Source organism: Cupressus sempervirens, chromosome 9, assembly GCF_028749045.1.
Source record: "Cupressus sempervirens isolate cs-2001-9-10 chromosome 9, ASM2874904v1, whole genome shotgun sequence".
Lineage (NCBI taxonomy): Eukaryota > Viridiplantae > Streptophyta > Pinopsida > Cupressales > Cupressaceae > Cupressus > Cupressus sempervirens.
The window spans coordinates 770,948,680-770,962,330 of NC_143126.1; the positions used below are offsets into that span (position 1 = coordinate 770,948,680).

Sequence of the window (13,651 nt, forward strand, 5' to 3'; positions counted from 1 at the left end):
TGCATATAAACATTAAGCAATTATGAGAAACACATATGCATCATCACATAACCTTTGAGATTTTGGTAACCCAGAAACCCTCCAGGGATAAGAAGGTAAAACTGGGGTGGGGATGATACCCACAAAATCACTGCAGCAATAATGTTTGACCACTTATGATGGTCTACCCTGTTAAAGGCCTGCCTTGTTAAAGCTTTACACTGTATCAATAGTGACTTGGTTAAAGGATTTACAAACACTTTACATGAAGTGTTACCCTGTTAAAGGATTTATTCACCTATTTAAAGGATCAACAAAATAGTTGTTAAGCTAACTTATCTCCATAGGGTTTCCTTTCTAATACAATTGCTAGAGAGTATTAGGTATAATAAACTTGATGGCTTACAATCCTTGATTGTTGAATTCGTGCACTTGATTTTCTTTCTCTAATCTTGATTCTATGAAATCTGATGTCTGTTCGTATATCTTGCTTAGTTCTGATCAACTGAATATTTAACTACTGCTCTCTTCCTCTAAGTCTTTTACTCTTCACTTTGAACTCCACTAGAGTTTTTTATTCACTCCTTCATCCATCTACTAGATTCAATGAGATTTCATCTTCCTTATAAAGACATTCAAAGGCTTAGGGTTAGACATGGATCTACGATCCATATTGAATCTCTGTTTCCCACTCATTCCTTGAACATTTATTATGGGTTGCATGCCTTCTCCATTTTTCTTATTGGCTGCATGTAGATTGCATAGAAGATTTGATCTTATCACTTAAATCCTTCGAGATTCATCATATGTCGGCCATGAAAATGGTTTACATCTGAATTAGTGAAGTTACAAACTTATATGTGCATTCAGTGTTACTCGGCACTTACTAATTCCTGATGCTTGACATCATCTATGACTCAACACCTAAATATTACTCGACACTTGTATCATGCTCGGCACCTGAAGTCACTCGGCACTTGATCTTCACTCAGTACCTGATGGATTTCCTGACTCAGCACAAGCTGTGGCTCAGCATACATAGTGTACTCGGCTTCAATGTACAAAGTGGTTAAGTTGTATTGGCACTCAAATGTCAAAACCATTTTGAGACTAACATGATTCACATTAAGTCGTAATCAAGCTGTAATAACTAATACATAGTTTAAATAGACATGTTGCAGGGTGGACATGCTTTAAAGACATCAAGGACCCCAAAACCAAATGATGCCATTGGCTTGGAACAAAGAATTTTCTTATTCAAACACTAACCATTTACACTTTCAGAATAGTACACTTGGATATGAAAATGTTAATCTACCAAAGGTTTGCAAAGTTAAAAGTACCCTAGAAAGTATTAAAAGTACAAGTTATATTCCATTAGTTGGGTATTCCAATGCATTCTTAGGGCAATCTTCAAATAAGAAAAATACATTCCGTCAAATTCATCATAAGATGTCTAATTTTGTCACTATTATCTCCTATTAAACTTGATGGACAACATTGTCATAAGGAGTCAAGCACAATGCAAGTTCCTAGTGAATATGGCATATGTGCAATGAAACCAATATGTTGCTTCTCTATTAACTCAAGTAGTATGATCAAAAAATTTGCCTTCATTAATACAAGCATATTTAATCATATTTTCAACCATTCCATACTCACTTCAAATCTTGATTATCATAGGACTCAAATAAAGACATTTCTAAAATTTATAACAATGACATAAATTAGATAAGATTTTAACATAGACACAACTCAAATATTTAAATATAAATAAACTTATATTTAAATAAAAAAATGTAATTTTGAAAACTAAAATCACAAAAAAGTAAAAAAGGAAAAACTCTATCCAATGAAATTATAAGACATTTATTTATACATCCAAATTTGATAACATATAGATCAAAAATCCCCTCTTTAATATCAAGTAAAGCGAATGAAAAAAGCCCTTAATCTATAAGACTGAATTAGAGAAAAAAAATAAGCTTTTTTTCATGATTGGGTATATGGAAATAAACCATACAGGGGAGTCAAGAGTATTCAAAACATCCCCAACTATTATCCATATTACAGTTGGAACATATCATACATTACTACATGACATCTAACACAGAACAACACAATGTGTTGCCGCACAATAAAATATATTATATTTCATTCACCGTGATCTCAAATGAGTACATAATGCCTTTTTATATGCAAGCATACAATATTCTAGAGAAATCTAGCCTTAGCCGAGAAGACAAAATATCTATAAACTTCTGAAAAATATTACAGTTGACTCAAACTTCTGGAAAATACTTTAACCGGCACACCCTAAACCTAAACCTAATGATCTATAAGTATAGTTTACAAAATGAGAGGTATGGAACTCTCCATCAGAAGACAACAATAAATAAAGTAGTTGGAGTAAGTAAAAGGGCGGGGAGATTAAAAAGGATACGCTAGAAGCCTACATCACCAATAGATTAGGCAGCAACTATAAATATATTTTCTTCAAAGGAAAAGAAAAGAAAGGAAATGTTGAAATCCATAGTCAGTCTTTGAAGAAATTGCATTGAATTGGGGTACATAGTTTCATACACAATTCTAGAGGCACTAGAGATTCCACAAAGATGGAAAATGATTTGTATTTATTGTTTAGATTAAATTGTGCTCTATTACATTCACACTATTTATAACCATATTTGAATTTGATTACCTCTTAGATTGAGGGTAATGGTTGAAGGATTACAAATTGTTGAGAATTAATGATTGTCAATTGCTTAGTCTAGTATCACGAACTACGTATGTTGCACAAATTACTAAGGTGCAGAACAAATGTTTCAAGTTATATTGATAATGTTTTAGTGTTTAGAACCAAACAAAGAAAAGCAACCAAAAGGGAACGAAGAAAAGAAAAATAATCAAAATCATTCGGCAACTAAGAGTTAAACCAAAGCTATGGAATAAGGCTTCTCCTCCATTGAAGATAAACACAAATAAGGAGAACTATACAACACTCATATCTTATTCACACCAAATTACAAAGGTTGTTTCCTGTCATATTTACCAAACAACTATATAATATTATCAATTTGACGTGGAGAGAGTTCACAATAATGAAAATAAAATAATAAATGACACAATTTACAAGGGAACCATATGGCAGACTCCTCCTAGCACTTCTTACTCTTGAACTAGGGCTTTCTCAATCACTTGATTACACACACTTCCAATCCCAACTAACAATGAATTCACCTTCACATGTACATTGTTTAATGTCTCCAATCAGCAAATAAGCCACTTGTTTGGGTAGAATCTCTATATTGTTTAATTCTATACGTTCTTGGTTAGTAATATATCATACATGTTAGAATAACTCTTTTCATGAGTATCATGCCTTCATCCTCATGGGAAGATCTTTATTTCCTTTAAAACCTACTGCAACAAATAAATAATTAAAAGAAATCTACTAGTTCTGCAACAGGGTAACAAAAAACCTATAATAACATGAAACTTATCAACAAAGTACTTGGAATGATGAAGGAAACCTTATTAATGCATTTGTAGAGCCAACCAATCAGTTTGCGGACCACAATATTGAATTTGAGTTGCAAAATATCTAAGTTTTAATATATTTTTTTCACTAGTTCGTACATACCAGTCTTCCAATATTTTCTCTCCCCTTTTACATCAGAGACTCTTTCCAATTTATAAGACACCCTAAAATAACTGATTCCAACCAACTATCATTGTTGAGTTGGGTATTTTAAAATTATTACAAACTAAACTTCCCCCTAAACCAGTGATTACTTTTTTTATTTAATGTTTGAACTTGAAAAACCATACAATGGTTTTATTAAACATTAAACTCTTTTCTATAACTAAACCTATCTTGAAGACCTAATATTATTTAAGCATCATTATAGGTTCCAAGACTGCCCAATTGATTTGATGACCTTGTTTATACATTCCTTCCTTCTGATTTGTTTTGAGGATCTTTGTGGTCTTTATAATCTTCAATTGTGGCTTGAATATTTGAGGTGCTCCTGCACCATACTCTCCACCATAAAAGGAACTCTTGCCCCAAGAATTGACTTGTGATCCATTGTTCCTTGCTCCCATCTGCTACTGTTGAAGGGTGGAATTATTTCTCAAAGTGATCTACTCCTTCATCCTGGTTCCTACAGTCAAACACCAAGATTTAGATATATAAATATTTGGGTTAGACTGTCCTCTTACTTGATAGCATTGCTATAGCACATTAGACTACTGGAAAGTCTTTATTTTTCTCTGCTCTGTCACCATATCACCTTGATCTGTTTGCCCTCTTAGAGGACACTTCATTGCTCCAACCAAAACAAAAGGTTGTTCAACTAGCCCTGCCACCCCTAGATTGTCCTACCTCTTAGCCTGGCATTTCTTCCAACTAGTATCATAATGTGGAGTACCCTGATCTTGGAATGGAATATCTCTACCAAAACACATTAGTATAGTTTCCTTATGACTCCTCACCAATGGATGCAACTTATACTTCACCTTTCCTTGTTGAACTACATATGTATTTTTATAGCCATTATGCATGACTCTCCTTGAACATTGCCAAGATCTTCCCAAAATGAGATGCCCACAAGTCATGTGCATGACATCACATAGTACCTTGTCCCTATAACTCCCAACTGAAAAATCAACCATCACTTGATCCTTAAACAAAAAATTTCGATTCTCATTGACCCAAGTAGCATAATAGGGATTAGCATGTGCAAAATTTTTCAAATTCAATTTCTTAACAACTTCGTAAGATAACATATTATTACTTGCCCTTGAATTAATTATAAACTTGCATACCTTGCCTTGAATGAGACAATTTGATCTGAATATGCCTGGATCTTTTGGTATTTGATTGCTTCTTCCCATCAGTAAGCACTCTCCTTCTTCTGGAAGAAGTTCAATGGGTTCATTCTGCTCATCCTTTCTGGGCTCTTCATCAACCAAGTTTACTCTTCTCTCTCTACCTTTTTCTTCCTGACATTTAGGACACCAAAACGATTGATGGCCTACTTCATTACAAGTGAAGCATCTCCCTATGAACACTCCACTTCCTCTTCTTCCACCTCTATAACCCCCTCTTGATTCTGAAAATATTTTGTCCTTATCCTTATCATTGCTACTTTTAAAATCAGTAGTACCTCTTCCCCCTCTTCCTCTAATGGAAGATTCACCTCTATTGCTACTCTGTTTTTCTTGTCTCCTTCTTATCTTCTCTTCAGCCCTCAAGGCTAACTGATAACATTCATCAACTGACCTCGAAGTAGGAAGACTAAGTTCATCTTGGATATTGAAACTTAGCCCCCCCATATACCTTGCAATCTTTTCTTCCATCTCTTCATCATGATCCACCCTAATATCAAGCTTGTGAAATTCCTTAGTGTACTTTTGTACATCCATCTCCTTTTGCCTGAAATCTCTCATTTTCTTGTACAACTGTACTCTATAATCCTTTGGCAAAAAATTTTCCTTCATTTTTTCCACCGTAGTATACCAAGATGTGATCTTAGGTCTACCATTCTTCCATCTGTCTACGTGGATGCAATTCCACCACAACAAAGCATGTCCCTTCAACCTGGACTTTGCTATCTTCACTTTTTCCTTCTCTTCTATCCCTTTACACTCAAAGCAATTTTCCATTGCACCAAACCAATCTATTAGTTCTTCATCATTCATCTTTCCTCCATACACAAGTCTGTCCTTACACTTTTATCTTCATTTCTTATGGCTTTTTCCAACTTAGCCATTCTTACTTCCTCAGGGTCCTTTTCTTCTTCTTTGGGTTCTTCTTCCTCTTCTTCATCTTTGACTTCTTCATCCAATCTAATGCTCTTATCTTTCTTCTCTAGTGCTGACAGCCTCTCCATTATGGACTTTATCAATCTATCTTTTTCAGCATTCTCTTTGTCCCTTTGTTCTAATGATGCCCTTAACTTTTTGTTATCTGCCACTTGTTCTTTCACTATCTTTGCCAACTCCATATTTGTCAATCTTGTAGGAATCTCTTCTTCTCCTTGAGACATGGTTGCTTGATCAACCTGGTACAAGAATCTACTATAGGGTTACTCCTCTCAGGATAGTTCAACTACAAGGGCTCACTAAGGGATTCAAGAACCAACTTCGCAAGACCAATTACGCTTCCACAAGACCTTTCCCTCGCTCTGATACCAATTTGATGTGGAGAGAGTTCAGAATAACGAAAATAAAATAATAAATGACACAATTTACAAGGGAACCATATGGCAGACTCCTCCTAGCACTTCTTACTCTTGAACTAGGGCTTTCTCAATCACTTGATTACACACACTTCCAATCCCAACTAACAATGAATTCACCTTCACATGTACATTGTCTAATGTCTCCAATCAACAAATAAACCCCTTGTTTGTATAGAATCTCTATATTGTTTAATTCTACATGTGCATGGTTAGTAATATATCATACATGTTAGAATAACTCTTTTCATGAGTATCAGGCCTTTATCCTCATGGAAAGATCTTTATTTCTTTTAAAACCTACTGCAACAAATAAATAATTAAAAGAAATCTACTGGTTCTGCAATAGGCGTAACAACAAACCTATAATAACATGAAACTTATCAACAAAGTACTTGGAATGATAAAGGAAACCTTATTAATGCATTTGTAGAGCCAACCAATCAGTTTGCGGACCACAATATTGAATTTGAGTTGCAAAATATCTAAGTTTTAATATTGTTGTTCACTAGTCTGTACATACCAGTCTTCCAATATTTTCTCTCCCCTTTTACATCAGAGACTCTTTCCAATTTATAAGACACCCTAAAATAACTGATTCCAACCAACTATCATTGTTGAGTTGGGTATTTTAAAATTATTACAAACTAAACTTCCCCCTAAACCAGTGATTACTTTTTTTATTTAATGTTTGAACTTGAAAAACCATACATGGTTTTATTAAACATTAAACTCTTTTCTATAACTAAACCTATCTTGAAGATCTAATATTATTTTAGCATCATTATAGGTTCCAAGATTGCCCAATTGATTTGATGACCTTGTTTATACATTCCTTCCTTCTGATTTGTTTTGAGAATCTTTGCTGTCCTTGTAATCTTCCACTGTGGCTTGAATATTTAGACTTCTAACTGTGGCTTGAATATTTGGGGTGCTCCTGCACCACAATTCCAGGAAGACGCGTTACAAATGATGGATAATATATACGATATTCTCACCCAAAACAAAAAGTAAATTACAAACTTTATGCTAACCATTTTCGCCACTATCTCAACCGCCACTCTGTAATCAATGGCATTTTCGTCCGTGCAGTCTTTGGTTTCTTCCTCGTCCACGACGTCCGCTTTAAGCAGAAATCCAAGTTCTCTGCGTCCCTCCTTCGAATTTCTGTACAAACTCTTCACATACTTCTCTCTTCTACTTCTCCTTTCCTGCTCCAAAATCTTCGGCTCGGTGAGGGGGCGGTCGTTGGCCACACCAATTCGCAGAAGCACTTTATCTCCCTCCAAAAACTCATGAACAGCAACCTTAAACTGGAAATTGGGGTTGGGTTTGTCGAAGGTTCGAACCCTGCACCACTGAGCAACATCTCCGTTTTCAACGGCCTTTGCCTGAATCATTCTCATGCTGCATTTCCAACTATCCGGTGGAAAGAAACCGGTCGCCCAGAGCTCATCTGCAACCGTCCACTTGTCAATCCACCATCCTGATTTCTCGGAGCTCTCACTCTGCTGCCGGCGAACGGAAACAGGGGAGTTCGCTTGGTCAAGAAGAATGGCCGCGGCTGCTTGTGTTGCCCCGTAAAGCGCCTCTTTCGCGGACTCGCAAACCGCTACGGTGCTCTTCGCGTCCACAACGATCCCCCACCGTTTATCGTTTTCCGCGAAGGAAAATAAACGGGAAAATGCATACAATTTATCCAGCGCTTCGTCTGCTCTGCGCACAGACTCCATGGATGCCTTATACTCTTGAAGCAGAAGCTCAAACTTTGCAGGCAAATTGGCGGCCGCGGCTTCTGATGTAAACAGAGGGGTTTCCGATCGTTTGACATGCATGACATTGAAGGAATATTCGCTAGGGTTTTGCAAGGGTCGGGCTTGAAAGGACCACAGCAGGCCTCTCATTCCCAATTCGATTTGTTGTGGTTCAGGAATGAATCTCATGTTGCAGTACCGCTGGCAGGACCTTGAATTCCAGCTGGCGATTTCAGTTTGAAGTTTCGATTCGTAGTCATCCTGAGCCATTTCAAATGTATTGCTGCCGCTAACGCTTTGCAATTTTTCTCCTACCAATTTGAAATTTTCTCTGATCCTTGAACACCACTGCTATGCCTACTTTGATAGGTTTTTTTTTTTTCCTGTTGCCGTGCAGGAAAATTAATCGCCTTGACCAAAGCCAAGTCATTGTTCAAGCATTTCTACGAATGAGGCTGAAGGCTTGTGTGTTAGTCGTTGTTTCCCGACGACTTCTCGTGCTTGAATTTCGTGGCAAGCTGAAGGAATGAAAAAGGAATGGAGGGCTCAGAGGGCGAGTAGTTCAAGGGGGTGCGGGGCCCACGTGGATTGTGCCTTGTCCTTGTCACCCAAGTGGACAATGAAGTAAATAGCGAAGAACGTTCCTACGTTACAATTTGCCCTCCCAACGCGAACAAACATTTCCCAACAAGGTACGCCGTGTAATGGACGCCCAATAATGATATTTCGTATAGGCACCGGCCACGGTGCCACCGTGCCTTTAACAATTTCCGTCAGTGCCGTTTCCATCTGTGTTGTACCGTCTCCTGTCGTACCTCAGTGATTTGACAATGTTATGGGTAAAGAAAATGCTACCTAGTTTGTTTGTTTTTATAATTTTTGAAGAATATTTTTTATATAATGTTTTTTATAATATAATTGTACTATAATTTAATAATATATTAAATATCTCAAATTCATATAAATAAGTTTATATTATTAAAATTTCTAATATTATTATTAAACTTTAAATAAGAATATTATTATTAAAATTTATAATATTATTAATATTTAAACATAAAAAATTATAAATTATTTTTTAAAAATTAAGAATTCTTAGTTTAATAAAGAAAGGTAATATATTAATCTTATCTAATTTTGTATTAAAGAATTCTAATTTAAATATATTAGGTTAATAAAAGATTTGGTTTTTAAGTTTTAAAATTTCAGAGAATTAATTTTCAAAATTTATAAATGATAAACAAAAAAAAAATCCTAACTAAATAAAATCTATAATTTCTAATCAATAATAAATATTTAATTTTTACTTTTAATTTTTCAAGAAGAAACCAAAAAAATCATAATAATTTAACATTTAATAATAATATCTCTATAAGTATTCTAAAAAATATCTCAAAGCATCACTTTGAAACTCAACTATTGAGATAGATGATGGAGTGGTTTTGATATGGAAAGAAAATATTTCAACCTTTTTAAACCTTGAAATTTGCATGCACTTACCACTCAACAAGTCTAAACTTTCACAATTAACAGATTTTTTAAAACAATTTGTATATAATAAATAAACAACCAAAACTAAATAAAGAAAATCTATAATTTTGATGAAGTGAATATTATACTTAAGTTTTTTGTCGGCGTTATAGTTGTGATAATGATATACTCTATAATTTTTTGACTCAAACTCATTGACCCATGTATCATGAATAGTGATTCACATAGGAATCTCTCATGAGAATAAATGATAACCCTTAAATATCACATAGAAAGGAAGAAATTTAGGTTAGAAAAATAGATCAACTTTAAATATTTAACACATTTTAGACTAGAAATCAAACCATAGTTTTCTTTCCATGTTTTGAAAATATCACTCTTCAATTGATATACACTACCCTATCCCATCCATGTTACTGATATACACTACCGATTGAGTATGTTGATAAAATGTTACAACTCATTACACTTACAAATGTCATAACTTCGAACTGATTTTTAAAAAAAAATGAAATATATTAAATTAATTTGATGTAAAATTATAAAACTTAAAAATCTTATCATTTATTAACCTAATATATTTAAATTAGAATTCTTTAATATAAAATACGATAAGATTAATATATTATCTTTCTTTATTAAACTAAGAATTCTTTATTTTTTTAAAAAATATTTATTATTTTTTATGTTTAAATATTATATTAAAATTTAAATTATATTATAAAAACATTATATATAATTTAATAATATATTAAATATCTCAAATTCATATAAATCTTTTAATATTAGTATTACTAAACTTTAAATCTTATTTGTAATATTTAAACATAAAAAATTATAAATTATTTAATAAATAAAAATAATTCTTAATTTAAATATTAATAATATTAAATTTTTTAATAATATAAACTTATTTATATTAATTTGAGATATTTAATATATTATTAAATTATATTACAATTATATTATAAAAACATTATATATAAAAAATTCTTCAAAAATTATAAAAACAAATAAACAAGGTAAAAGACATTTGCTTTACCCATAACACTGTCAAATCACTAAGGTACGACAAGAGACGATACAACACAGATGGAAATGACACTAACAGAAATTGTTAACGGCATGGTGCAAATAAGTTGCACCGTAGCTGGTGCTTTTCATATAGGCCTGTTTTAGGCGAGACAGACCACTGATTGAGCATGGTTCAATAGGCTAGTCATCATTCTTTTGTCTTATTATCCATTTGTATTATATATATTGTAATTAATCCATATTTAAATTAAAATATTCAAATGTTTCAAATTAGAATCTATCTTGTTAATGAGGACAAACCTTTCCCAACTATGTCATGTAATGGATGTCCAAATGACAATATTTCTTATAGGCCTATTTTAAATCTAAATACTTTTTTTGAGGTGGATCTTAAGACTTGGAGGTAAGGCTATCTAGCAGAGGCATAAAGTTTGTAAGCAAATCAAATCATGAAATTTTTGCTAGGTGATAGAGTAGCACGAGTTCATAGATAGATGTATCTATTTTGTCAAATTTTCCTAAGCACAATCTTGATCTCATTAGAGTCTTCCACTCAACAAGATTTCATTCATGGTAGGTTCGTTAGGAACAATTCAACTTTACCACACCAAGGGCCCATTGACAAACCAAACACAATTCTAATACATTGAATTTGCAAAAGTCCAAATAAGAATATTTCTTAAATTCGTGATAAAAATTGCAATATATTGCATTGGCAAAGCTTTCCATTCAATATGGTACAATCGACAATCATTTGAATAAAACCTAAAAAATAATTTTCAATATATCAAGCTAGCAAAGCTTTCCATTCAAAATGATGTATTGAACGTCAAATAACAATATTTCCTATCTCCATGTTTGAAAACACAAAAAATGATCTTAATTAAGCCGATAGGCTTCATTGAATTTTATATTTTTAGCAAGGAGATCAATGTTTTCAATTTTATTTTTAGGTTTATTGGAATGAATATAATTGTTTGTTTTAAAAAAAACTTCTAAATCTAATTTGTCAATAAATTTTATATGAAAAGTATTAGGTAATTTTATTATTAGTAGATACTTCAATTTTGGTTTAGCAAAAAATATGTGATATTATTATTTAATGTTACACTAAGTTTTATATTTGTTAATTTTGATATGATAGTAATTTTACTTCCTCTACTTAAAATGTATGAAAAAATATATTTAGATTGAATTTAGTTAAAACTAAAACAAGCAAAAAGAAATATACAATGTAATAGTATTATATTATTAAAAATTTAATGTAATATTTAATTATAAAATTTTGTTGGAAAACTTGTTTGCAATAACGAGTTCCTGTTTAATGAGAAATAGTCATCATGAAGGTACTTTTGAATTGAAAAATAATCTAAAAATATTTTTTCTTATTACATAGGAATATTTATTTGAAATATATGGTAAAACTTATTATTTCTTAAGCCTTCATTTGTTATTTGTATCTTTCCATACAAAATTTTAATTGTTTTCATAATTTGTAATTTTTTAGTTAACTTGGTAAACACTGACTTTCCTTTATTAACTATGAGAGCTCGATTAACACAGACTTTCTACCATATTTCCTTTGATGCTCGAGTGAGCTCGATAGACACTGTTTCCACAAAGTAATTTCAAAAAATGCTCAGTAGACTCTGAGATATGCTTTGCTAAGCAACTAAGCTTGGTAAGCACTACTTGTCAACTGATATGACATTTGTGTAACATCAAAGACAACACACAATTAAACAATTGTATCCAATAGTGTGTTAGTGTGTGTGTGTGTGTGTGTGTGTGTGTGTGTGTGTGAGAGAGAGAGAGAGAGAGAGAGAGAGAGAGAGAGAGAGAGTAAATACCAAGGTGGGAGATAAGTATGAAGTTAGAAACAAAGAGGTTGTTCTAGACAGAGAAATGTGAATATTGAGGGAGAGATGAAGGGATGTAATGATAAAGATATATTACAAGATAAATAGATAATATGGTCCTTAAAATTGAATGTTGTTTATGAGATGCTTTTTTTTGATAAACAACAATTATACTTTGGAGGAATATCAATTTTGGTCACCTAACACAACTACTTTGTGCTACAGACAAGTCATTTACACATCACATTCAAATTCCAAGTTACTATGGGACCAATTCACTACATTTTTTACTTCACAAATAATTTTCCGACAAGAAGGCAAGATTAACATGCAAATAGAATTCAACAACTTGGTCCATAACATATGAGATGCAAATGCAACATGCAACATGATTGATGGATTTTAATGACTCATATAGATTTACACTTAATAAGCATAGATGATGATAGACAATTTAACATATTTAAACATTTATTTGCTACTAATGAAGCAGTGAAATTATGCAATGAAAACATCTTAAAATCATTGAATTTCCTAGTTGCAATAAGTACAACGATAAATTGCATGAGAAAAGACAACAATTAGATACTTGATGAACAAAAAGATAAACATATACTCCTTTGTAGAGGAAAACCCATTATGCTTACAATGAACAATTAGATAGAAGTAAGAATTTTTAATGGAGCTAGTGGTGAGATTACTTATATCATTTGCAGTCTACATTGTGGGCCATCGAACTTGCCCATGTATGGGCCATCATGGTTGGAGTTCCCTGAAGATCCAAAATGTCTACCAATAGTACCTATCACTTTAGAAATTTTGAGACAACTTTTAATCGCTACGTCCTAGGCTATCACTACACATAAATCCCAAGGGCTTATGCTACCAAAAAAAAGTGGATAGTGACATAGCTGATAGACAATGTCTATGTTTAGAGTGAAATCAATGGACAAGCTCCATATTCAGCCAACTTTCACCTTTGGAAGATACTCCAAATTGAAAAGTGATCCTTATCAAATTATATGGAAAAAAAGAGGAAGCTCACCTCCATTATATTGCACTCTAGAACAAAATATAGTTATTTTGATGACACAAAACAATAAGAAATAGAAATGTTCTATAAACTGTTTTATTAAAATTACAAAATTTAATTACAATGAAAAACATAGTAATAACTATTAAATAACATCATCACAAGTATACAAGACTATCGACTTAACCCTTGCACCCTTCAAAGGTGCAAGCACCAGTTTATTGAATTGGCAAAGCTTTCTACTACATGTAGTGC

At 32.7% G+C, this 13,651-nt stretch overlaps 1 protein-coding gene across 1 annotated transcript; it reads right to left on the reverse strand.

Annotated features, from left to right (window-relative positions):
- Positions 1 to 6,623: 6,623 nt before the first annotated feature.
- LOC149540975 (uncharacterized) lies at positions 6,624 to 8,352 on the reverse strand. The gene is made up of 2 exons (XM_089799773.1): positions 7,259 to 8,352; positions 6,624 to 7,161 (listed from the first exon to the last, which is right to left on the reverse strand). The coding sequence occupies exons 1-2, from the start codon at positions 8,246 to 8,248 to the stop codon at positions 7,132 to 7,134; spliced, it is 1,020 nt and encodes a 339-aa protein (XP_089655899.1). The 5' UTR covers positions 8,249 to 8,352; the 3' UTR covers positions 6,624 to 7,131.
- Between the last annotated feature and the right edge of the window lie 5,299 nt (positions 8,353 to 13,651).

Bases quoted from the DNA above. Each gene is read 5' to 3' on its own strand.
- LOC149540975 (XM_089799773.1), bottom strand. From the start codon at position 8,248: ATGGCTCAGGATGACTACGAATCGAAACTTCAAACTGAAATCGCCAGC. The intron at 7,162-7,258 runs GTTAGCATAAAG...ATTGTGGTGCAG, and splicing joins TTGAGATAGTGGCGAAAATG to GAGCACCCCAAATATTCAAG.